Here is a 27,274-nt window from a genome sequence, read left to right on the forward strand (position 1 = left end):
TGCTCAACCTTTAGCTTTACAGAAAGGCGTTTCTCATCTGTAATGACTCTTCTGGATGCTTCAAGCCATAACTCTATAGGAGATTCATGGGTGGGTTTGCGATTTTTAACCTACCTTTTTTGACTTACCTGAGAAGATCTACACATCAGTCATCACCCAGGTATCTGAATTATCTTCACGTAAAACCTATTAGGAGCACAACAGACCCTAAAAACTGTCATAAACTGTCTGACATCTGACATGTTTTAGATGTTATAAGACTTCTAGCTGGAAGAAAACATTTTGATTTGTTGATCTTTGCTTTGCTTTTCTTGGCCATTAATGGCCAAGATAATGATCAGTTGCAAGATAATGATCAGTTTTATACCAGTGCACATATACAGATCTCTCCTGAAATAGTCCTATTTTACACTGGTAAAAGCAAGGCCAGATTTTGGCCCAGCATGTTTTGGAATCTCTAACAACACACAGCCCCTGCTTCTGAAAGGCAACTTTCAATCTGGCTGCCTGGAAGATCTCCAAGAGCTTGTGCTCTGCAAGGTTTGAAAGGGATTAACTGCATACTCTTGTGCCTTTAGAATCAATATAACATATGGATTGGCCTCATCTTCCTGAGCTGCCACTGACTGCAAAGGGAGTATTTGTACAATTGGGGAAGATGTAATTGGGCTTAAAGGCTCTGTGTTTTTTATGTGCAGAGTTAATTTATGTGAATGCATTAATGTTCATACATCAGTCATTTTGCTGGGTCATCTGCCAAAAAGAGTGCCAAGACTTTGCCTATATATACAAAGATGAATGTGAGCTTTGAGAGCCCTCTAGTCCCAAGACATTTTTAAAATAGCCAATGCTTACTTAATCATTTTATACTGTTAATAGATCAATCACTGCTCTTGGTTTGGATATGATATTAAAGTTCTTTAAATACAGAAGAATAATTGCATTCAAAATCATCAGAACAGAGGTGTTTGCTGCTTAGACACTTCTGTGAACAGCTGCACTGCTTTGTACTGAGGTGTTTTATGGGAGAGGTGTCCAGAGTCCCTGAGTTTGTGAGCTGTTAATGATGAAAAATGTTTTAAAATAGCCAGAAATAAAAGTAGAGTGTAAGACAACTCTATGCAAATAGAATCACAGAATGGTTTGGGTTGGAAGGGACCTTAAATACCATCTAGTTCCAAAACCTGTCATTAGTAGGCACACCTTCCACTATCTCAGGTTGTTCCAAGCCTTGTCCAACCTGGCCTTGAGCAATTCGAGGGGTGTGGCAGCCACAGCTTCTCTGGGCAACCTATGCCTGGGCCTCATTACCCTCACAGGGAATAATTTCTTCCTAACACCTAATCTAAACCTCCTCTGTCTCACTTCGAAGCCATTCTCCCTTGTCCTGTCACTCCAGGGATAAGCAAAGGAGGAAGTGTCTGTGGAAACTGTGCCAGTAAGAGACTGTGGCCTGGGAGGATGGTGGTAGAAGGGGAAGCCTGGTGGTTCTCACCTGTGTGCTCTTCCACTGTCTGATCTAACATCTTGCTTCCAAAAAGGATGGTTTGCCTTGTGGTTGTGCCCTCCTGATGCTTTCTTCATGTCATCTCTAGTGCCTCTGTCAGCGTCAGCAAACCAGGCCAGCTTAAAAAGAATTAAAAAAAACACATTAGCTTTTGGTCAGTGACCAAACTGGCCCATTGTGACAGGGTGTTGACAATCAATGACAAGGGCATTGATTGGGAACCAGAGCTGGCATAAGGGAGAAGAGGCTGCAGGGCCAGGAATGCCAGGAACAGGGGAAGGGGAGAGCACAACAGTCCTTGACAGCAGCAAGGAGCCTTTCAGGGGGAGCAAAAGTCCAATAAAACCCTTTCCAGGTAACAACCGTGGTTTGCTGCTTTAGTCACAGAAAATTTCAGTGAGTCACAAAAATGGCTGTTGGTGAGTCAGAGGTGTGCTTTAAAACAGTGGAAAACTGAAGAGAGGAAAACTTCTTCACTAGCTGAGGACAAGGCTGGAGTGTTGTTTTTTTTTTTTTTTTATCTAAGACTTCAGTTAAGTTTCAGTGGTTTTCTATATGCACAACTTCGTAGCTTTTAGACACAAGGAAGAAACTTACCTTTATTTTAAAAAACCTACAACTACACAATACTCAAAGTACTCTTTTGGTGTATTTAATTATGAGTTCTAACATATTATTTTACCTTTAAGAATTAATAAGGGCTGGAATCTTTAAACTAGGGTCTATAGTGCACTGTGGAGAGGCCTGGGAAGTTGTTCTCTGTTTTTTAGGTCTGCTTAGAAGATAAAGCCATGCTAGAAAAAGATTGTTTGTAGGAAAATATATTAAATCCTGTTTATAACACCAGATTGTGGGACTGCTAGGTAGATGAGGAATCACCTCAGGGGAGAGGTGCTGCTCTCTGAAATAGAGATGCTTTGTATCAAAAAATAATCTAAACTAGAAAAGTTTGAGAACACTTGATCGATGGCTTTTTGCTCTTAGTAATATTGACTTTCAGTGGCTTGAAATACTATTGTAATTTTTCAATTTACTATTCTAAAATCCAGATTTCATAAACATATTATTATATTTCCATTATGATTACTTATTGCGTCCAAGGTCTACAATGCTTTCCTGTAACATCTAAATGGAAATGGGATTAGGATGAGATTCTGTCACTCAGGGGAAAAGGTGGGGATGTGCACATAAAAGGTCATTTCTTAGGGGTGAGATGAATAAAATGACACTGAGTTATGAAAAAGGACAGCAATAACAGTATTAGCCATTTTGCATGGGTTTAAATGGATTGGTTTTTGTTGGAGACACTAATGCTGGAGAACAATGCACTGTTATTTTCTTGCCTTTCATAACATCCTTAAATAAAAAAAAAAATCAGCTCTTAAAAAAGCCACATTATTTCAATGTGGTTCCATGTGCATTCTGACTGATGAATGCACTTTCTTTCTGACTGTTTGTGGGATGACTTAACTAAAAAAAATTTAGCCCAGAAATTGGTGCTTTCAAGTGTTTGCTCTGTACACTGCTTATTTTGCCACTGGAGCCATGATTTTATTGATGCCTTAACTGGCTGAATATGATGTTTGAATAGACAAGTAATTAATAACATACTCCATTATGATTCTTCTGTCAAACAATAATTATAATTAAATTGGTATATGTGGCCTGTGGCTGAAAGATCAGATCAGTGCTCCTTTCTCTTGAGGAGCAGAACTGTCCAACTTCTCACTGATCTTGTTTTTCAAATTTTCTGCTTTAAAAATGCTGGTCTGTGTGCCAGCTCAAAGTAACATGATGCTTCAAGTAATTGCATTTTTTTTTTAACAAAGTTTCCAACTGTGCAGTATAAGATAATGACCCCAGTAGTAAAATATTTTATGCATAAATATTTACTGCATAAATGCACTTGGCTAAAGGGACTTGGCATTTTTTTAAAGCCAGAGACTCAGATAAGCATGGCCAAAAAAAGAAGAAAAAAAACCCTGCCTTCAGTTTTGCACTTGATGCAATTAAGAAATGATTGGTGGACCTGGTAAAGTACAGAGCTACTTCACAATTAAATAAGGTAATTTCTAGTGCAATGCATAGTGAGAGAAAACAGCTCAAGAGGAGAAATGTTTTGGTCAAAATTAAATTAATAGATAACACAAGGGATACAAATTGCTATGAAACACTGGATTAACTGCTCATGGTGAGCCATGCTGGGTAGTGAAATGCACAGGAACAGCTTCAGGGGAGCACACTACGGAAGGGCTGAACACCATGGTATTTTAAACCTGATCATGTGTATGTTTAGAAAATGTTTCTTGCCTTGGTAACAATCTTGCATTGTCCAAGGTTTTCCAGAGCAGAAAAGGGTGAGTAAAGCAACATTCTTGCACACAACTGAATCTTTCTTTCTCAGATACACTGATAGTTTGCTGGAAATCTGGAAATCACCAGTGACACTTCCAAGGTACAAAAAAACGTTAAACAGTGGCAAGAATAGATATTTAGTAGCAAATACTCCTGAAAATCTTACCATGATGAGTTTACATGTCAAATCTCGGTACTCTTTCACCTATCTATTGTCTCCTAGTGCATTCTATATTATATTTCCAATAGCCTCTACAACAACATAAAGCTGCAAAGGGTTGCACTGCTTTTGACTCTTCTATTTCCATGCAATCTCTGTGAATGGGTCTCCCAAGCTAAGGGAACAGGATTTAGCTGCAGTTGTAAACATTTGTGCCATTTTCTTAATTTCTCTTTCAATCCACCTCCTGTCCCACACAGGTACAGTTGCTTGTGCCACACACCTCTTAGGTGACTATGGTAAGTCACCTATCTCTTCATAAAACTATATTTTTTTGCTCAAATATATCTAATTAGACAAAAAGCAGTGTTTTCTTACTTAAACATGCCTATTTGCGTGGAAATTGAGTCTTACATGATGCTCAGCCTCAGTGATGTGCAAAGTTTCAATGCCTTGCAAAACACACACAAAATACCCTAAAGTTTTAAGCTTCTCTCCTTGGGCTTTCCCACATACTGTGGCTGCCAGGTCTGGCAGCAACCTACCCAGAAAAGAGAGGAAGGTTTTTATTCCAGCACCTGTGTGAGAGGGCAGAAGAGCTATTATGACCCTAAAAGTGTTATGGTAGGAGACATTGACCCCTAGAAAAGAATGCATAAATCGAGTAACCCCTTGCCATGGTGGAATGAAAATCTCCATGACACAGTCAGCTGACTACTATGAGCCTTGCTTAATAGTTATCCTTACTCAACAGCTAGTCCTTACTTAATCCAGCCCCCTCAGGATGTGCTAAATAGCGAGGAAACCCCGGCTCTACTCTAGGGAAGCCGTGCTTCTTCAGCACTCTGCAAAAGATGCTCCTCAAAGTAGCAGGACCCCCTCCTTGCTGTGAGAGAAAACAGTGATGATCCTCAGGAGCTCTGGACGCCGCAGGGGCTCTCCCTCAATGTTTCCCGCCTTCGAGACGCGCCTCCCCTGAGGGTGTGCATCCCTCAGCGCGGTGCGCTTCTTCCCTCAGGTGTTCGCCTCTCCTCAGGTGCGCTCCCCTCAGTGGCACGCACCTCACCCCTCGAATGTGTTCCTTCCCTCAGGTGCGCTTCCCTCTCCTCAGGTGTACTCCCCTCAGCGACACAACCCTCACCTCGGGTGTGCTCCACCCTCAGGTACGCTCCTCCCTCCTCAACTGTGCTCCCCTCAGCGACACAACCCTCCTCTCAGGTGTACTCCCCACTCAAGTGTGCTTCTCTCCTCAGGTGCTTTCCTCTCAGCTGCGCTCCTCCCCTCAGTGACACGCTTGTCCCCTCAGCTGCGCTCCTCTCCTCGGGTGTCCGCCCCTTAGCAGCACGCTCCTGTCCTCAGGTGCGCGCCCGCCTCAAGCGTCGCGCGCCGTCCCTCATGAGCCCGCCCCTCCCTTCCTTCCCCCTCAGGCGCGTGCGCCGCCCGCCGGCGGGGGCGGGGCCTCGCGTTCGAACGGCGGCGGCGGCGGCGGTGGTGAAGGGCGGGAACATGGCCGGGACGGGGGCGCGGGCTCTGTTCCGGCACTGCCCGCTGCTGCTGCCGCAGGACCGCCACGGCACCGCCTACGAGGGCTTTGTCACTGCCCAGGTACCGTGGCCCGGGCGCCGCTTGGCCGGCGGACCTTACTCCGAGGTGGAGGGGGGGATATTTCCCGCCCTGCCGGGTCTGGGGAGGGAGACCGCTTCTTGCTGTGCCGCGCCTGGCTCTGAGGGGGAAGCGCTTCCCGCCCTGCCGGGGCTCCTGGCTGAGCCACCGGGAATGTGAATTGGGGAATGCAGTTTCCCTGCCCTGAGGGATCTCGCCACTGTCCCGCAGGGTCTGCCCAGGGAATGGCTTCCTGCTCCCTTCTGGGCTGGGTTAGTTGCGCTGACAATAGTAGTTTTGGGGCAAGGCTGAATATGCCCACGTTCATGGCCTGTGGTAAAAGCTGACATAAATGACTGATGGAGGGTGTTTTCCTTTCATTTACTTTTGAGGCTTCAGCTGAAGCGGCTGCATCGTCCTTCGGGATGTGGAAAGCGCGGTGCAGGGGGCAGAACAGCGCCTAAGGCAGGGTGAGGGGCATGCCTTCACTGACACTGTGCAGCTGTGGCTCCTTAAAATATCACATACACAGAGCTCTGAACGGGTGTATTTTAATTTAGAAATAGCGTGGGGCTTTACTCCTCTGAGTAGATGGCAAAAGACACGGGCTGTGTCCACTAGCATTGTCAAAAATGTAGTTGACATTGAGATTGAAAGCAACCTCTGGAGGTCCTCTGCCTTAAGTAGCTGCTTTAGACCGTTTGCAGTTGGGTTGTGAATATCTCCAAGAGTGTGCAACCTCTTAGATGGCTTGTTCCAATTTCTAATCCCTCCTTAAGTATTAATGAGGGTTTTTTCATTCTGTTTAGGTGACATTCCCTGTATTTCTGTCAGCTGTCAGTGTATGTCACTCAGATCTGGCTGTACCTTCTTTAGTCTTTCATGATCCCTCTTTTCTCCAGGCTAAATATTCCTAGCTCCCTTAGGCTCTCCTGGCATGAGAGAAGCTTTGAGCTCTTGGTCACCTTCAGAGCTCCTCCCTGGATTAACTCCAGTATGTCCATGCTTTGCCTGTGCTGGGGATCCAGTACTCCCAACTTCAAGGTGTCCTGAGCTGGGGTAGGGTCTGGAATAAAAGTTTTAAGATAAGTTATCTGCTCCCTTTGCTTCGAGGCTTCACCAATTTTCTGTATTTCAGTTTTATTTTGCTCATCCCGTAATAAAGTAGAAGGACAACCTCAATAAGGACTGAAAATACAAGTAGGGGGGATTTAGAAGCTGCCTCATGTGGATTGCACTAACAAGAAAAAAAATTAAATTTATGTACTTGGGGCTGCTTTTGTTTAGTTTGTAAAACTCTGCTGAAATGTGCTGTGGATCAGTGCCCAAGGTTCTTTTTAGTGTAGTTACTTTTATGATAAGCATCTGTTTTGTCTTTTACTGGAGTTGAAGGCAAACTTTCATGTACAGTAGCATGATTTGGATTAAATTGTATGTTTTTGTCCTGTCCAGATCTGGATAAGATTTATTTTTCTCCTGAAAGGTGTTATGTTTGCTTTATGAAATGTGATGTGCTGAAGAATTTTTACTGAATATTGTGAATTAAAGGTCAAGAGTACTTCAGCTTCAGAATTAAAATTAACATTATTTGTACCTGTCACTCATACTGCTTTTTATCCCTAAGGAAAGAGATTCTGAATAATACTCCAGAAAGACAGAAATGACAAAGTTTCTTTCTTAGTAGCTGATCTGATGGGGAATCATTCCCACAAGTGTCTAATATTATTCTTTTCTGACCTTTTTATTAACTAAATACTTATTTTCAAGGGTAGAAATTTCCACATCAGGATACTGCTACCAGTGGATTTGCAATTGAAAAATGCCAGGTAAGAGAATTTATGGTAGCAGTTTCTAAGTGTGATGTAACAAAGTTAATTTTGATAAAAGCAATAATGGATATGAAAATGAGTTATTCTTTTTTTTTCCAATATCAGTGTTATTAATTAATTCTCATTGGTTTCAGCTTAACCTTGCAACAAAATTGCACAGCATCAGTGTTAATAAATGCTGACAATAAGTATTGCCTATATCAAAATATTTTGTTGTTAATTAATTTTGAAACATGTTGTAATTAATTGGTTGTATTTACATATATGAAGCAATGTACTTGGGAAAAAATTGTATTTTTTAATATAATTTGTATTATAGATCATTTATATGTCACCATTTGGGAAATAGCAAATTCAATACAAAGTTGTAAATTTAAGCAATTATGTAAGCAATTTAAGCAATGATGGTTAATAGAGCTTTTTAATTTCATTTTCTGTTTGCGGTTTCTATGTATTAATTGGTATGGCCCAACCTTTAAATAAAAGTCCTGTTCTTATTTCTGTGTTTATCCCAGCAGTGTGTGGGAAGTGGGGTGAAAGAGGCTAATCCACATACATGGATGAGCCTTTAACTTTGTATAGCCTAGTTCTCTGCCTAGGCTAGCCCACTCCAAACTGGGAGCAGATGTGGTATTCCATAGCTTTATTGCATTCTAGGCTGGGGTAATTAAAACTGCATTACAGGTAACTTTGACATTTTCAGGTTATCAGTTTTAAATATTAGTGTATTTTATGAAGTAACACTTGCTTGCAAGAATTATGTTGTTGTTTTCGGCTTTTGCAGGTTGGTGCTTAATTTTTAATGGGCTTTGGCATAGTGACATTTGGAAGTTTTAAGTAACTTTGAACACAAAACTCAAAGCAGTTTTGAAGTATTTTTTCCTTCCTTTGTTTTTTTCCAAAAAAAAGCTGTTGTGTATAGAAGGCTTTCTGCTCTCTTTGAAAAATGATGTACTGAGAGTTTGAAATTTGTACAAAACTGTCTAGGATAGAGTGCAGCTGGTGTCTGAAGAGGATCCTGCATGGGTATCGGCACATTTTAAAGCAGGTATACAAGTTTAAAACCATGTACTTAAATATTATTATTATTATTAAACAGTCTTAAATCTTTGTTTATAGTGATTCTGTGACATCTTGTGCTCACACACCTATTCTGAAAGGGTTAAAGAACCTTCCTTTCATTGTAGAGCCAAGATTTATTTTTAAATATAATGAGAAATTGATGGAATTTTGTAAATATTTATTTTTATTCAACTTTTACTCTTTTTTTTTTTTTTTTTTTTTTTGAGATCAGGCTAGAACAATTTTTAATAAATGACTGTTGACATTTTACTGGAACTTTTCTTTACTCTCTCAATTAGAAACAGATTCTGTCTTTTTTTTTAAATGCATTTACTTTTTTACAAGTTGTTCACAATGCAAGGGAGAGAATTCACATTAAATATTAATAGACTCTGTTCATTCTTGGCATCTAAATCACATCTCGGTAGCCAAACGAAGTTTTGGAGTGAGGATACAGCAGCCTTGGAGTCCCAAGGAATACGTTGTTTCCAAGGAGGAGCCTTTGCCACAGGTGCTGGTTGAGACACTGTATCTCATGGAGGTGGTTTCAATGAATACATAAATGATGCCAGGGGATGTTTAATTCTCAGTAAAGTTCCCTGGAACTTCTCTTCTGTAATTGAAAATTTTAGCATGTGGTATACACTTGGTGTTTTTATGTTTGGTTTGACAATACCAGAAAAACTGTTGGGCTGAACCACCAGAAGTTATGAGTTACAGAAAATTAACTGATTCTTTCCTCCAGAGACTGCACAGCTGCCCAGATCTTGTCAGCTTTATGGTGGAGCTGAAAACTGTTTTGGTGAGTGGAAGAATATATGTGTGGAACAAGGGATGTTCTTAGAGCTTTGGGTTTCACTTTCAGTGTTTTACAGATTACTGTTCCATAGATATATAGCTACTTTTTTTTTTTTTTTTTTTTTTTGTTTGTTTGTTTGTTTGGGTTTTTTTTAAGAGGTGATTTTGTATATATGCTGTTCATGTAATAGCTGTATAAATATCCTTTAGGATTTTAAGTGACTGTATTCTTTGGAAGTTGGAGTGCTATAGAAAATTTAAAATCCCAGCAAGGGATCTCAGTGTAGAGCCATCCCCTTTACAGTGATTTTCTTGGAATTCCTGTTATTCTCTAGATGGTAAAGCAGGCTTGTAATTATACAATGGGTTATACAGTCAGTGGATTGCTTTCACCTATCTAACAATTTGACAAGTAAATGCAGAAAGCTTTTTTTTTTTTTTTTTTTTTTCCCCAATATTTCAGAGGCTGCTGTTTATTCTTATTTTAAAAGTTTTTCAGGTCTGGGGGTGGAAAGTAGCAAACCCTTTAATAAACACGTAACGGGGAATTCTTATCTATTAGTGAAACATTATACTATGAGCATTCTTGCTGATGAATGCTTCATCCAACCTACTTTACTTTAGGAATAAAACACAGGAAGTATTCTTCAAAACCACAGCAGAAATTCCTCCTGGCATTACACTGCTGCTCTACTCTGCTTGGAATAGGCCTAAATAAGAATGTCTATTTTGGAATACTTTACAGTAGTTATTCCAATCTATTTGCCTATGTACACAAGCACTCAGAAAATGAGAACGCAGTGAAAGTGTAATTCATTCAAAATAGCAAAATAGTGATCCTCAGTTACTGCAGAGAATGAAAACACTGATGACGGTGTAGGAGAACTGGCAGAAATTATTGTTAAAGTTGTCTTATAAATTATATTTTAATTTAAATTTATTTAATTTAAATTATTAATAGTTTTATTCTAAATGTTATAAATGTATGTGTTCTGTAAGCATAATTTTAGCTTAAATGCACTTTTAAAGAATAAGTAGCAAAACACAACTGAAACACATGGTTAGGGCTTATTTTACACAGTAATATTAACTTTTTGATAAAAATTCTTTTTGAAACATTACTACATTCTTGATAAGTGTCTGTACCAAAACTTATTCCAAGGGAGGCTGTGATGTTAAAACTGAGAAATTGATTTTGTTTTTTGATTGCTATATAAAGTTTATATATATATATATATAAAATACAGGGAATATCTTAGATGTGTTGTCTTTTGTGGCAGTGGAGCCCAGGAGGCAGCTGTGGGCTTAATAGAACCTTATTTTGAAATGTTCTTTCAGTCAAGATACTTGACTTCAAATTTATTAGCTGAAAAAGAGGCACATTTGATATTTGCATCTGAAGACTCCGTTGTCAACATCTGTGGGGTTTTTTTAAATTGCAGATGTTTTCATTACCAGTATCTGAAGTAATTTACCAAACAGCTTCTTTGTCTGTTTTAGCTGGAGGCTATAACAAAACAAATGCAGTGTACAGTTAATTTTACATAAGCTTAATATTTCCAAATGAATTGCAAAAATCACATGGCTAAATAGATGCAAAAATATTGAAATTGCTCCTAATGATGTTTTTAATGTTCTTTTAAACAGGAAATTGCTTTAAAGAACACACAAGACCTGCACATCCCACGGCCTCCAGAATACTACACCTGTCTTGTCAGAGATCTAGAAATACTGGGCTGGAATAGGTATGATCATTTTAGATCTTAACAAATATCATCTTTAGGATATCTGTTCCTCTTTTGTATTTGTGAGCTGAACATATCAAATGTACTTGTTCTGTTCATTTACCCTATTCAAAAACTGATTTTGCTTTGTTTTTAAATTAAAAACACCGAACAAACCTGTTATTAACTGAAGGGATATTTTCTGTCTCAAATAACTGAGCTGAAGGGTGATACACTGCTAAGAAATAATTTCTTCTTTGACCTATAAACTACTGGTATATTAAACATATTTAATGTTAATATCTAGAGTTCTCTTTTTCCCTATTTTTTACAGCTGGTTAAGACTAACCCTATAGATTATGGTTGATAGTCATTTACCTTTATGCTTTCATAAAGACATTTCTTACTTTTTTTAGAATTAGCATAATAATTTTTAAAGAACCTGCTCTTTCAGCACAAGGATCTTCTTAGAGGAATTTATTATTTATTCCACAGAAAGGTAAATCTACCCAAAAAAAATCATGAGTGGGGGAGAGAATGTGAAAGGCTCTCAACCCAAAACTTTAACAAGAGTATCTTGTTCTAAAGGAAATAAAGAAGCCTTAAGTGTAAAAACAGTTTTGAGTTTTCCCACCTGATTTCTATGTAGATAAACTACATGTGATTAACACTAAGTGGGCACTTCAAGGCCCACTTTTATTTAAAGATTTAAAACACCCTTGAGAAATCAGCTGAAGTTTTTGTCAGTGGTTGTCATTGTTAATATGTAATTGTGCTGTACTCTATTTAAATTTCACAGACTCAAGTCTGAGAATATTAGGTAAAAATTCTTAAACACGTGGGAAGTAAATTTTCAATTATGTTTGCTCTCCCAAAATGGATAAAAAAACCAAAACACCAACCAAACCAAAAAACACCCCCAAAATCTTGAAGAAGGGTTGGGGAAGTCAGTCACTGATCAAAGGACTATGCTACATATAGGGAATCACATCAGATTTATTCTGACTTGAAAGGAGAATAACCTGGACAGGCAATGTGAAGTCCATTAGCAAGTCACACCTTTGATTTCAGAGTGCTTTTAACACTGAAGTGACTCTCTAAGAAAGCCTCTTAACTGAGGCTGATTTTGAGTTGTAAGTGATGCTTTATTTGCATGGCAGTTAAGAATATTCTGCAATGATCCTTCAGCAGAACTGCCTGTGTTTGGTGCTGGCAGTGAGGAGCAATCACTGCTCACACCTTGAGCTTTATTTAAGGATTTTTCTTAGGAAAAAACCCTTGCTTGTTGTGTACCCCAGATTTACTCATTCCTAGCAAGTTTTGGGTCATGCTGGAAGCTGACTGCACCCAAATCCAACTGAAAAATTAAAAGATTTGGACTGGGGAAAGAGAGATACTACTGCAGGAGTAAAGTTATAAGAAAGGCTCTTCTTATACTTCCCCTTAATCAGGCTGGTTGAGTTAGTGTCTTGGGAAGGCAAATTATCAGCTATAGAACACCTGTAGGGGATTCAAAAAGATTGCCAGTATTTCTTAAGTCCATGTCTCAAATCTCAAAAATCTTATGCTTGATACTTTCCCATTTATTTCATATGAAGTATCTTCTCTTGCCTTCTCCATTTCCAGGGAATCTTGCCTGGTCCTGTGCTTTCAGTCATTTGTGTGTCATGCTGGACTTCAGAGGTTTACTTGAGGCTTTCCATCATTATGCTGATTCCTTTTATTCCTTTTTTTTTTTCTTTTTTTTTAGTGTGATAAAATAGCAGAGCCTACAGAAGAATAAAAGTCTGTAGAAGTGAAGTATCACTTATGTACCCAATTCCTTATGTGTTTATACAAAAAGTGTGACTTTAAACTAAAAGAATCCATACTTTCTTATAAATTAAGATTGAAGTGGTCCAAACAAGATGAATGAACAGGTAAAATCCCAGACACCTTGTTAGCATCCCTTTAAATTTTGTTTTCCTTTGCTGTGGATCTTTGTAGCACAGTCCTGCAGGCACCAGTTGTGCTTTGGTGCAGACACTTTTGCAGACTTTTCACTGCAGTATCCATGCTGGGCCTTAGCTGCTGCTTTAGGAAGTCCCCATCCCAGAAAGCAGTAGATGGAGGACTGGTATAGAGGTAGTTTCTCATCTTTATAAAACTCTGATACACTTTTGAGGTGAAGTTGGAACAAAGTAGGAGTAATGATTTTTTTTCCCCCCAGTTAGAGGAAGAATCCTCTAATTCTCTCAAAGTATATCAAGTTTAACTGGCTCCAGTTAAATTACACTTTTATCAAGATTTGTCTGTCTTTCAGCTGTTGTGGAGAAATACTCCCAGAAATCTGCAGGTCTCTTTAACATTGCATTAATCAGCATTAAACATGAAATTATCTCTCTCTCCCTTCTTACTACCACTACTGCTTTTTCCATCTGTATTTTTCAGTTCCCTCCTATTGAGGCTATTTCATTTATGTAGACAATTTTCATCTTTTCACTTCCTTCCTGGGGATGTGCAACCCTTTAGTGTACATCTACTTTTTCTTCCACAAGCCTCTACAACTCTGTTGCCAGCTTCACTTGAGAGAACCATGTGACTTTTTCTAGCATGCAGTGGTTTAAAAAAAATAAATGTTGCTTAGGCCAGCAAGCAGATGCTCTCTCTGAACTCTGTTAGGCCTTTCCATCAGTCTGGGTGATAAGTTGTGCAATTATCTTGGGTTGCTTTTTATCGTTACACAGGAATGACATAGTAAAAATGCCAAAATATCCACATGTCCAGTTTACTGGTAAATATATGGAGAGATTTGAACCTTTTTGGCAATTGTTGAAGCTACTAAGCAGAATCCACCTGTAGAGAACAATATATTTTAAAAATGTATCCAACTTCATTGTGGTGGGAGAAACAAACCAGTGACATCTTGAGCAAAGAGAAGTTTTAAAACTTTATCACATTTAGTATGTACTTTCTGCTTGCTAGGGTGCATGAATACAGTGTAAAACTGTCATGAAATGAAGGCAAATCATCACAAATAACTCATCTTGTACCTGTTCAGGTACTATTTTCTGCAGAAAATCGATTTTGGAATATGTACCAATATGCACTGAATTTCTCACAATAATAGTATTGATAATAAAAGAGAAATTCATTGAAGAGAAAAGCAAATCAAGAGCATAAAAGTCTCATAGAGTAAGAAACTGCAGAAATGGATCAAAAATTTGACAGGAAGTTTAATGTGTACATAAGTAGAGGCTGACAGGAACATGCTATGTGTGTCAAAGGTTCTGGTGATGGAAAACTGAAACATGGTGCTCACTGACCACAGCGTGAGCCGTGACACATGTTGTAAATAACCCAGAGATATATGACTGCATTAAGCACTAGGCTGGTGTATTAACAGCAGTAAATCTGCAGCAGCAGAAATGCTTGACATATAGGACTCCTTCTGATTAATATTTGTAACAGACTAATCAGAGTATTGCAGACCTTTCAAACTATGCTTTCTGCAGTGCTCTGAGAGTTTTCTTCTCTCTTCCAGAGTGGCCTATGTGGACACTGGGCTGACCATAGTCAAGTTAAAAGCTGAAGACTCTTGTGGTCGACAGCATCTCATCAGTCTCAAGTTAAATGCAAAGGTAAATTGATGTGGGACAAAAGATTTTGAGGCTTCCTTGAAATATATTGATTGTTCTTAATTCATTGTGATTTTAGAGGGTTGGTTTGCTTGCTGGTGTGTCTGTTCTGCAAGGTGATAGGTCACTTAATACTTTTTTTCTTGAGTTTTTGGGCTAACTATATTTAAAATTAATATTGGATTATGGTTATCTGTAAGATGCATCTGTGCATCACATGAAAAACACTTTGATATTGCACTCATTTTACTGGATTACAGACAAAGCCACCTGGGAGACTTTCCTTCATTATCACTCCATCCAGAGACTGTGCACAGAACAAGAATTAGAGGATGTTGGGTTGGTTATTAACAAGTCTTGCTGTTGAAGTCAGAGATGTAAAGATTTATGAAAAACTGAAGTCAGAAAAATTATTTCTTTTTAGTCTAAATAAATGTCTAATTTTGACAGTATTTGCAAATCAAACCCATGGTATTTGCAGAAGCAGAAAAAAAAATTAACTCTTCCTGGTACTTATCACTGAACCCAAATGACAACGTTTCTTCATAGAATGTCTCATTTCAAGGCATAAATCTCTCATCAGAGACTGTGAATATCCAGGCTGTGTGGTGACAATTGCCTGGCAGTAACTGTTGTCTTCAGAAAATCAGTCCAGGGGGAAAAGGGATCTGAAAGTGTCTGGATGATGTTGTTTGGGACTATCTGTGGTCCATCATCTCAAGTTATAATCTTGAAAGCATGAGGAAGGGGCACGGTATTGTAGCATGAAATCCCACCTTCATAGGCATCCTGTATTCCTTTACAAACCTTTACAAAGTTTACATTCCTTTACAAAGTATTTTTAGTCTCACATAACATGAACAAGCTTTACCTTTGAAGGGGGAAAGGAGGGGAAAAATACTGTTTGGGAATGAGTGTTTCTCAAGTGGATTTTTAGAAAGAGTAGAACTGTCCTACATGCAGAGAGTAATGAGTGCATAATTAATTTGCTAGTCAGTCCATTATTAAATACACTGATGGGAAAAGATCCATCAGGAAGTACAATTATGGTCTATTTAATGTGCAAGGAGAGGAACCAGTTTGTGTTGTTTATAAGGAATAAATATGCTTTGTGTGACACTAGAAATTTGGTGCAACCTGTTGCCCTAAGTTTTTCTTGCTCTTAGGACAAAAAAAGTAAAGTATTTTAACTGCTTGAAAGCATAGAAATGCAGAAAAAATTACAGGGCAATGTTCCTTTTTCCCAAGCAGCTGCCATGGTCAAACACTGACACTGGTGCATTGGCTCTGTTCAGCCTTAACTTAGCACTGCCCTGAAGGAATGGAGATTTCCATTTTCTGTCCTTGTACAAGCTTGTGGGGTTTTTTGTTAGTAATAAAATAGCTGAATACTCCTCATAGCAGAAGACAGCACCATCTAACAACTAAAGATTTATACAATAAAAATATTAGATTATCAGACTTGCCTGTTTTAATAAGTAATAATCCTTTTTCTTTTTTTTTTTTCTTTTCATTTCCTTTCGTTTTGTTTTCAAGTGTTTTTGATGATGAAGGATCAGTTGCTTGTCCTTTTTAAACCATGTCTGGCATTTAAACTTGCCAGACAAAATTTGTGTGTGAAATATTGTTTTGGTGACATGGGGATTTGATTTGCCTTCATACACACAGACACTACATTTGAGAAGACTTGGCTGAAGTCTTTTTTGGGAGGACATTTCTTTTAATAACATGCTTTAATAAAAGTGTGTTTATTTTTGTTATGCTGTTTCTTTGATTAAGATCAGTGCAGGAGCATGTCAGACCTCAAGGCTTCAAATAGGCCATTGGAAGGATTTCCCTTTTGTGTAGTAATTAAGACACTTTTGGTAATTATGTGAATGATCTGGCAAGGGGTATGAAAATGCTTTGTCTAGATAAAGTTAGCTGCATGCTCAGAAAACCAATATAAATATTGTATTTAATAATTGCTTAAATTGGTCTAAGAAAAATAGGATGATTTCTGACATACACATTTGATTGTAACTGTAATAAGCTAAGATGTCACAGAATTATCAAACCTTTTATAGGTTCTTTTTTTTAATACAGCCTTTTAAAAATTTTCTTATTGTTACCTCAATTTGGATTGAGGTGGTTTTTTTTTTCATTTTGGGTCTATGTTCACTCATCTCTTTTTAAATAAAGTACTCTAGATTACTTTCAGTTTTAAAACCCAAAATGTTACCATTCAGAACAAATAGTTCAGCTTAAATGAAAATTAGTTCTTGACTCATGGAAGAGTTGTTTGATATTTTAAACTTTGCTTTCTAGTATGTATAATTAAGGAGAAATTAAAAAAATATTTCATGCTTTGTTTCTTAAGGTTTCTTTAATGTTCCTTTGTGACCACTGAACACAGAAAATTGTGATTCTCCTGCCTTTACTAAATACTGATATATAAAACATTTACATGTTGTTTTCTTCTTTAAATTATAATTAACATTCATAACTATTCCTGAAAATGCTTTACATACTGTTTCCTCTCAGAGCCAAGTTCTCAAGATGCTTGAAGTGCTCATATTTTGTTATCAAATTTGGCAGCTGAGTATCAGTCTGACTTTAAATCACTAAGGGAAAAAAAATCCCAAACTGTATTTTCTTTCCCTCCCTCAGTATCCCACAGAACCACCAGATTGCCTTGTGGATTTTCCTGTTCCATTTGCTGTTTCCTGGATGCCACAGGTAACTACTGGACTAGGCAGCTTTTTAAAATAAAAATACATATGCAGTGGAGGGGTGGTAACAAGGGGTTGGCTTTGGTTTTTAACTCCAGCTCTTCTCCTTGTATGCATTTTATTTCTGTACATGCTTATGAAAATGTAATAGCACTGAATTCCATATTCTTTATCATAGTACCTTGAATATCTTCCTTGCTGTGAGAAATATCTTGCATGTTGTATGTACTTGTTGGGATTTTTTTAAGATGTTCATATAACTGAAAAATTTCTAGGAATTATGGTGGGAAAGTGAAAAGGAAGTGAAATGTAGAAAAAATTACTGTCTTCCAGAAAAGAAACACCCTCTAAAGTTGACAGACATGGAAAAAAGGAGTTGGTTATCCTATAGAGTTTTCCCCAGTTTGTTTTCCTATAGAGTTTTCATAACTTAATAAAACTTTTCCAGTTATGATCAATATAGGAAAGTATTTAATGAAATTCTAATTTCTTAGTTTAACTGATGTTGCTGCTATGAAGAACCATGCTGTCTTTTGTGGGTCTTTCACATTATTTCATATACCTTTCTTCCTGAATAGCGCATGTGTGCTATATTAAATGAATTTAAATGTGACCATTCAGATACAAGTTAATTTGAATGTAGAAAATAATTGATATTTCATTTAAATTGGGAAATTAGTTTTTACATAAATGATCGCACCTGATAATTTTAACTCTTACAAGGGTTTCTACCCAGCAATAAATAACAACTTACATAGGAAACATGGCTGGGAGGTTGCAGCAGGATGAGTTTAAACTGGGCTTAATAAAAAATTATAATTTTTCTGCAGAGCTCAAGGTTCTGTGTGTTACCTCAGACCCACTAATATTGAGAGGAAATAACTTCAAGGATCAACCACTGCAAATGAAAAATGTATTTATTGATGTAATTTTAGGTTTTGATTCTCTGATATGGTTTGGAACAGTTTAAATAAATGTTTTTCCCTTGAATTTTACTAGAGTCCTTACACTCCAGCCAACATTTCATGTGCTGTTTTTAACCTCAAACTTAATACGTATTTTCAACAGTGTTTTATTAATTTTACAGCCTTGCAATTTATGTTAGCTCACATTAACAACATTTCAAACATCCCTGACTGCTTCTCTGTGGTCACTATTAGTAATTTTAAAGACGGACTCATGTTTTAATAAAATGTTCTGGAAAAACCTGACATGGAGCAGCCTTTGACAAGTTAAAAAAGGGGGTGGATATACTGATACTGGCACTACAGCCAAGGAAAAATCCTCTGTTAAATATACAACACTGCTGCTTAAAATCTTTTTCCAGTTAGAATTACCTGGGGACTATTTGATCACATGAACAAAAGGTGTTTGTGTGTAAGTGAAGAGCCTGTTCTGAAATCATGAGCTGCAGAGAGCCTGCTCTAATCCTGAACCAAATACCAGCAGACAGAAATGCTTTAGCTGTACAGCAGCTTTTGCAAATTGACCTTATGTGTGTGGGTGACATGAACCCAACACTTGTGGGGACAAATGGCTTTGGTAATTGTGTAAATTGTGTTTATTTTCCAAATGTGTGGGAATCACTGCGGCGAGCAGCCCTCACACCGTGATAAAATATGGGTTAAGCTTAGATAATGCTGCAACACCACTGGTAGCAGAATTCAGCAGGTACTCAAGTGCATGAAAATTTTGGTTCCTAAAAGGGAAAAAGAACAGGCTATACCTCTTCTCTAGTAAAATAACGTGGTGTTTTGGTACCAATTGATCTTAAACTTTTAATATTACGCTTTTAAAGTATAAATTGAAAAGGCTTAACTAAATTGTTGCAATGACACCATTAGAATATAAACTGCTATGAAAGAAAATATAAATAGATTGCAGGTAATTGATTTTTCTTTCCCACCCCCTGTGTATGCTGCTGCCTATTTCAGGCTCATGGATTTTAAACTTGAGGGGTTGTTGTGTTTTGTTTTGTTTTTTTTTTTTTTTCCTTTTTTTTCCCTTCCGTATAATAATAGACATGGCTTTATGGCATTCATATTAAAAATGGGTAATTTTCCTTATGGTCCCTGTCTTCCTGCTGTGTTGATAATGTTTTGATGTATTTTTCTTTTGCTCTGATGAGAGGTCTGCTGCTGCTGCTCTGACATATTCATTTGGATGAATAATTATAACTTGCACAATGTCAAGCTGAAGATGGTGGGGTTTTGTGCGTCATGACAAGCCCAGTAGCCAGTGCAGGTGTCTCACAGCATGAGCAGCAACAGCCAGTGGATTCTGGCTCAGAGGAGACGTTTTAGAGTAGTAAGAAATCAGCACCAAGGGCAATGCTGCTGCTGCTGCTCCTGCTCCTGCTCTAAGTGCCAAATAAATGCAGAGTGCTTCTCAATGACAAGTGCAAGAACATCTACTTAATTCTGTTATAGCCTTTTTCTAAAGAACCAGATAAATGTGCTGTCTCCAGTTTTAGCACACGCTCGAAATGCAGTTCTGGAGAATCGGGGTGTTTCACGTCAGGGTGAGGTTTCCAGACTGACCACTGCCTACATGGCTGGCTACATGAAGGTCATGGGACTGGAAATTAATGACTAATGAGATCGTGCAGCAGCCAGCAAGGAAAAGGGAATGCAAGGTGCAGAAGGTGGAGTGGTGGGAATGAGATTATTCTTGGGTTATTTAGATGAAAACACAATAAAAAGCATCGTAATTGTGCTTTTTCTTGCCAAAGGAACTTCACAGGCACCAGCTGTAAATGCAGAAAATGGAGATGGTTGACAAGACACTTTATGAAGATTTCAGGCTTGTGTCTTGGCTTGATTTCTGTTAAGGAGAGGGGAAGTTGTTAAACTGCTGTTCATGAGGAACTGTTTCCAAACAAATCTAAGGAATCATAAATTCTTTAGGTGATCCCTTTTCCATTTAATGACTGTTTGCTTTATTAAATTGTATTTTATTTATTAATTCATGAAAGGCAGAAAGGTAATGGTACCTCTAGTTTAGGCTATTTCATCTTTCTTATTAGGGGGTTTTGAAGTTGTTTTAATTTTGGATAAGCAAATTTTATGTTAGGAAGAATTTTAGCCAAAAAATCTCAGAATAAAAATTGCATTTTTATCTGTTTTTGAAAAATAATTTGCAAGCAATTGTTCTGTATTTACCTTAATTAGAACTTTTTTTTACTATCATTTGATTACTATTTAGTTCATCCAAGATTTGGAGCACATGCTTGAAATTTGGCAGAACAGCCATATAGGTTACAGCACTTCTTAGAAGTTCCTGAAAGGCTTTATTGGTTTTTTGGCAGGCACAGACTCGAGATTTTCTCTATTTTTCCCAGCTTCTGTGGCTTTAGATATAAGAACCAAGAGTAGAGTGAGGTTTTTTTCCCATTCTTTCTTATTCCTTTGATTGGAGGGAATGGTGTACGGGCAATAAGGGTGGACTTGGGAGAATGTGTGAATTGAAGGAAGAAAGGAACTGGCATGAGCAGGTCCTGGTGATGAGGTGCAGATGACAGAAACGGAAATAAAGAGGTTGAGAAATCACATGATACTTTCCTGGTAAAAGAGAAGGTGTGCTCCCCTTGGAGTCAGGGAGGTCCAGAGTATCTGATTTTCTCTGGACAAAGTCAGTGGTGTGAATGGATGTGGGATCCATGGAGTCTGATAACACAGAGGTGACACTGGGGTCACAGTTCCTGGGACCCATCAAAGCCAGTGTGTTTGTGGAGGATGGAGGAGCCAGTTTGGCTTTGTGAGCGCTTTTACAGCGAGGGTGAGCAGCATTGACACTCTGAATGAGGAATGTCTTGTTTTCCAAAGAATTTTGACATATTTCACACAAATTCTAATTCATTTGTATGAGGGAGACCATGAAACAGAGTTGTGCTGTTTGACATTATTAACAGCGGTCTTGGTGTAATTTAGACCAAAGAAAAGTGTGATCTCAGGCTGTTCTAAAAGTGCTGGGCAGCAACCAAAAATTAGTTGGTTAATCAAATAAAAAGGAATCTTGGGTTTTCATGGTTTGCATGACAAGCAGGTGATGTTTTTAAATAGCTGTAGATGCATTTACGTATAGAACAGGAGACAGCTGGCAACATCAGTGAAGCATGCAAATAAGATCAAATGAACAGTGTAGGAAAAAAGAAGATTTAACTACCTTTTTAAGGAACATCATTGCAAAATTACAATTAGTATTAAAATTAATTGGATTTTAAAACTTATCTGTGGGTTATAATCCCTTGATGTTTCTTTTTTCTAGTGAAACCCTTTGAATTCCCAGAAGATAAAGATAAAAATGATTATTAGAGGATTTATCTGTATGTGATATAGAAAAACGTAAAAAATCAAAATGGAAAGCAACTGTTGCAAGTACCAGAAAATTATGCTATTAATTTAAGTGTCATCAGAGCACAAAAGATCACATTTCAGGACTGTGTGAAAATTATTAAAATACTGGAAATAATAGTACTTAAGATGAAGATACTATACTCTAAGATGTGGTTAAGTGACTGACACTATTATATCACTTCAGGTATTATAAAAGTAACAAAATGCTTTTAAAGATAATAAGCGTTACATTTTGAGATTGGCAGAATTCACACTTCTCTGCTTAGGTGCTTTCCTACTTTCATATAATTTAACAACAGCAGGAAAAAATTATTTCCAAGCTATGGTGTTTCTTTCTAAAATACACACGCACAAAATATAAAAAGTTATTATGTAGAAAAATTCTATTTCTTCATCTGAGAACACTCAGATAATTTGCTGCTCTTTGTCCAGGGGAGAAAGGAAGAATATAATCACTACAGATTAAAGGAAACCATTCCTTATATATTTTGTTTCATTCATAGAAATATGCCTGTCTGAGAACAGAATGTTTAATTTGCTTTTTTCTATTGAACCTCAAGATACCTGAAATCTGTCCCTCAAGGGTGATCTGCACCTGCAAAGGATTCCCTTGACCACCAAGTGTTTTCTCCTCTTGCAGAAGTCTTTTCCTGGGGAAATGGTGACTTCTTTTTGCCCACTGATAATTTCAAAATATTTCTTTTGCATTGCTGTCCTGTATATTGTCCTGTCTAATGAAAGATATTTCTGATTCGGAGTAATCCACTTTCAAATATTGAAATCCCCCACATGTAATCCTCTGCTTATTAGATAGTTTCTCCTTTTCGTGCCTTATTTATAGGGTTTGGAAGCTGACCTTAAGCACCTGTTTTTATACTGCTTAATTTTGAGATAATGATGAGGTTGTTAGGTGATATTCCTTGTTTTATGCTATCACGATACACTGGGACACACACGTGGATTTCAACATTCCTTAAATTAATAAATTGGTTTTTAAATATTCTCTCAGGTTGCTGATGGAAACCCAATGAAATCTGTTTAAATTTCTTGTTTCTTAGAACTCCCTAATAGACATTTACAATCAGTTCCTGGCAGCATTGGAGTCGCTGAAGGAATTCTGGGATGCCCTTGATGAAATCGATGGGAAGACATGGGTGCTTGAGCCAGAAAATCCCACACGGAGTGCTATAACCAGAAGAATTGCAATAGGTAGGAAAAGATTTAAAGGGATACAGTGGATTTGAGAAGTAAAACTCAGGGAGCTGTTTTGTTCTGCTTGTCTCATCAGATGTTGCTTCTTTGGGTTTGGGAAAGGAAAGGCAGTGCTTAAAACCAAAGACAGAACTCCTCTTCTGCATATTGAAAAAAATGTTCTAGAACAAGCTGATCCTGTTTGAGAAATTCATAACAACTTTCTGGTGTCAGATAAATGAAAATTTCTGCAGGAAAACCTTGTGTATTTGTGAATTATGAACATGGAACTGTTAACAGATGAGTACTTACATGGTAACCCTGTAAAAATCAGGATTTGTGAAACAACAGCCTAGGTGAAGCCCTTACCTCAGTCACAAATTCCAGAGTTTCACACTTTAGATTCATCCTATCCTGGAGTGGAAGGAATATTAGAGTGCAGCCCAAGGGGAAAAAGGGGGTTAAAGGAGGCAAGGGGAAAGGACAGAAATAAAAGAGAAGTAAAAAGTCTTCCCTGTGAACACCTGAAAATGTACCCCAGTTTATAAATGGCGTCTGGCATTTTAAGGTCTTAATATATATAGGATAAGGAATTTTATAGTTATATAAAATCCACATCATCAATAGCAAATTGTAGAAATGTGAGAATACAGAGTTGGACCCACGTTGTCCCTGACAGCTGTAGAGGGAGGGAGGAAGGAGCTGGAGGGAAGCTGCTTCACAGGAGTGGAGGGAAGGACGGGAAAAGTTCAGCAAGTGGTTGGAATGCCATGGGTCAGATGCCACTTTGTGTGCAGTCAAGGAGCTTTGTCCTGGTCCTGCTGCCCTTTGCCACAGGCCAAGGAAAAGGGAAGAAAAGCCTCAAAAAGTGCCTTGGAGCAGAGGAGGGACAGGGCTTTGAACCCTTTGTTGTCAGGCACAGAGAACCTTCAGCTACCTCTGAACTTTGATTTCATTCATTCCCACCTCTTCCAGGATGGAAAGCTTAACACAGCTTTAATTACAGAAAAGGTTGGGTTTTACCTGTGCTTGTTTCAGAAGAGACTCTGCTGTGATGTTTTGGAACTGGATCCAGAGCACCACTGAGCTGCTCCATTCCCTCTGAGGAACAGAGCCCTTCCAGGGATGGTGGGGTGTCTTGTAAAGCCAAATATTTGCTGTTTCAAAAATACAGTATTGTTGTCTCAGTCCTGGAATTTGCTGGGGAGGGGACAGACTTCTGCTGCTTAATATTGGGTTTGGGCTTCTCTTTTTGACTGTAAAAGATAAAGACGAATTACTAAGTTACACGTCTCTAAAGTTTCACCAAGATTTTGGATGGGTTTTGTCATCTAACTTGGGTTGATTACATTTATTTCTGAATAAGTGTAAAGGTTTAGCCAAGTCTAAAAGAAATGCAAGCCTGACAGGTTTTCTTAATCAGTTGCTATTTTTAATTAGTTTGTGGAAATGTAAATATTTGATATATACTGATATTTTGTACAATCATTTGGATACCTCACAACTTTGTTATTATTTATCCTATGAAACCCAGCCTGAGTTAACCAATTTAAAACTGCCTTTAAAAATGGTTCTTTTTTCAAATCCTTGACTGCAAAGCTTCCCCATGGCCTTGCTTTCACCTCGCAGGGAACAATGTCTCGGTGAACGTAGAGGTAGATCCTCGCCATCCAAACATGCTTCCAGAGTGTTATTTCCTTGGAGCAGATCACGGTAAGGTAGCAAATTCCACTGGTTTCTCCTTTGGACTCAGATCTCTGATCCCAATCCCTACCTGGAACCTGAGAGGTTCACTGGGGTGATGCCATTATTCCTGTCTGTTGCTTGCAGAAGTGAACCCTCTGAGAACTAAACTGAACAACAACATGCACTTGTGGTGAGTGTCCCCAGTAAACCAGGCTGGAAACTCAAATGGTGTTTGCCATTCCTCGTGTGGATTTTTCTCTCCCCCTCTCCCACCCACAGGGATCCAGAAATCAGTTTGTTACAAAACTTGAGAGAGCTCCTAGGAATTGATTTTCCATCTCGTGCTGTGTTGGAAAAAAGCGTAAGTTGGTTTTAGTTAATGACCAGTTGTTATTACTGAAAAAGCCACATTTAAATGGTCACTTTCTAAGAGCCAGGGACAATCAGAGACTTTTGAGAGGTAATTGGATTAATACATTGTCACACGGACTTCTGAACTTCAAGCAACAGTTGTCAGAGCTTGTTAACCTTTGATTAGAGGTGCACACTTCCCTGTGGCCTTCATAGGGCATTGATAACAGGCTCCACTATTAAAGGGAAAAGAGGAAGTTCCAGAGTGGCTAATGAGATGTGGAAAGTCCAAACATTTTGTTAGGGATGTTGATGACTTCAGTTCTAATTAGATGGAGCTGCTTAGAGGGGACAAGAGGCCATCCAAATACAGGTGCATTTCAAACAAACTGGGAACTAATTTTTGACAATGCTTTAACCCTGGATTACGAGCTTTGCTTTCACTCATGAAACTTCTAAATTAAGATCTGACTGAGGGTTTGTGTCTAATGTCAAATTATAATGACAAATCAAATTTGCTTAATAAACAAAAAGTGCCCAAAAGTATGAAAGTGCTTGTTGAAGGAGATGTAATTCAGTAAGGGATGAAATATAACCCCGTCAGGTCTTGCACACCTGGAACCCAGTGTCACTCTAAGCCATTGTGACATAAATATGTATGTCTTAAAAGCAAAAAATGGTAATAGTAGCTGCAAAAGCAAAACCACAGGTGAAGGTGTTTGTGTGTGAGCAGCCCACCCCTGCCTTTCAGCTGCGCTGTTGTGTTCCAGGACTTTGCCAAGGACTGTGGGATCTGCTACGCCTATCGGCTGGATGGCAGCGCACCCGACCAAGTGTGTGATGATCCTCGCTGTGGGCAGCCCTTCCACCAGGCCTGTCTCTATGAGGTAAAGTGACCAGTGACACAAACTGTCATTAGCTGGCACATTCTGGACAACAAGCACTGGCCACTTAAATTCTGCATTAAGCAATAAGCCCATAAGCCCATAAGGAACATTGTGGCAGTCACTTGTCCTGTCACCCCCAATTCCTACATGAGCTGTCTGGGAAAGGGAATCACAGTCTGACTTTGCATGTGCCCTGTCAGATGTTCATCAGCTGAACTCTGGTAATTAATAGGTGTTTCTTACATTGGAGATGAAACCAATGTGACTTTTAACCTACTTCTTGTGTTGCAGTGGCTACAAGGCCTTCCTACCAGCAGACAGAGTTTTGATGTCATCTTTGGTGAATGTCCCTATTGTAATAAGGTAAGGAAATCCAAGGAGTAGGAGTGAACTAGAGTGGAAAAGGCAAATGCACCAGTGTTTAACCGAAGGTTTCTGACACAGTATAAAGACAGCCTCACACTAATGCCAGAGTAATTAAAGACCACACTCATTGTATTTAATGATACTTTTTTTATGCCATAACAAAAGGTTCACTTACAAGCAACAAAAAGAATCCCAACATTTATAACAGAAGCCAACACAAATAGCTCAGAGAATCCATAACTACTGAGTGCAGATGAGAACTTGCCTGTACAAGGCATGTACTGACAGGATTATTTAAAAACTTCTTTTTAAGCCCCTGACACTGAAATCTTCAATGAAGAAACTCTAGGAAAAAGCTGCATTGTGGGAGCACCACTGCGCTCCCACTGAAGACACTGGAACAGCAACATCAAAGCAGATACAAGGACAGGACAATGAGCAGCAGAAGCACCAGAACAGCTGCAGTGTAGGGGTAGGTTTGATCGGCAAATGCCAGCTTAAACACAACAGAGAGAGAGGGACGAGTGGTGTCAGCACCAGCCTGGGATGCTGCTGCAGGAACTGGAGTTACAAGGTGATTGTGTTTCTTTTGGGGTTCTGAGAGTATTCTGTAAGGGTCAAATGGTGGCAGCTCTCTTGCAGTGTCTTCCTGCAGGGGAAAAATAGCAGTGATTATAAAGCTAATATGAGGTGAGATGTGAATCAAAAAACCAGAGATGCCATTGTGGTATTTAAGTTATCCTAGAGAAAACATTACAATTCTTACAGAGTCTTACCTCTGGAATTTGTACTTGTATGGATATTTTATGGTAAATGTGTAACATAAGGCATGGTTAAACACCTCCTAAAGAGTCATATCTATATTTACTATTGAAGTCTACAGCTGAAATTCTTCTTTATCTTTGACTTGTATCCAAAAATGTTTAATATATTCAGTCTCTCCTGTGTTCCTACTAATAAAGGTTTATCCTGGAAACTCAAGACGTGATTTTAAGTGTGAATGTGCTGGTCTGATTTGTGTAAGTTTTGCATTTCACAGTGAAGCCGAATTTCTGCCCATCACAAGGAACATA

The 27,274-nt window shown here is 38.4% G+C and overlaps 2 protein-coding genes across 5 annotated transcripts in view; one reads left to right on the plus strand and one right to left on the minus strand.

Moving 5' to 3' along the window:
- The first annotated feature begins 5,520 nt into the window (after positions 1-5,520).
- FANCL (FA complementation group L) lies at positions 5,521-27,189 on the plus strand. Of its 2 annotated transcripts, XM_053938342.1 has the most exons (15): positions 5,521-5,627; positions 7,397-7,450; positions 8,441-8,501; positions 8,944-9,026; positions 9,261-9,317; positions 10,961-11,058; positions 14,561-14,657; positions 17,304-17,372; positions 22,779-22,929; positions 24,541-24,624; positions 24,742-24,787; positions 24,877-24,958; positions 25,719-25,835; positions 26,127-26,198; positions 26,515-27,189. In XM_053938342.1, the coding sequence occupies exons 1-15, from the start codon at positions 5,529-5,531 to the stop codon at positions 26,548-26,550; spliced, it is 1,206 nt and encodes a 401-aa protein (XP_053794317.1). In that variant the 5' UTR covers positions 5,521-5,528; the 3' UTR covers positions 26,551-27,189. The 2 variants fall into 2 exon arrangements, with proteins under 2 accessions (XP_053794317.1, XP_053794318.1); XM_053938343.1 differs by lacking the exon at positions 8,944-9,026 and having other exon boundaries at positions 7,392-7,450.
- The window catches only part of VRK2 (VRK serine/threonine kinase 2), a 40,544-nt gene continuing 39,579 nt past the window's right edge, over positions 26,310-27,274 (minus strand). For 2 of the 3 annotated variants that reach the window (XM_053938340.1, XM_053938339.1), the window contains exon 14: positions 26,762-26,850. Coding sequence is in view for 1 of the 3 variants with exons in the window: in XM_053938338.1 (XP_053794313.1) it covers positions 26,611-26,850 (240 nt within the window). In the remaining 2 variants the exon portion in view is untranslated. Of the gene's footprint in view, positions 26,851-27,274 lie in introns of all 3 variants that reach the window. The other variant, XM_053938338.1, reaches the window with a different exon arrangement.

Source organism: Vidua chalybeata, chromosome 3 (assembly GCF_026979565.1).
Source record: "Vidua chalybeata isolate OUT-0048 chromosome 3, bVidCha1 merged haplotype, whole genome shotgun sequence".
NCBI classification, from domain to species: Eukaryota; Metazoa; Chordata; class Aves; order Passeriformes; family Viduidae; genus Vidua; species Vidua chalybeata.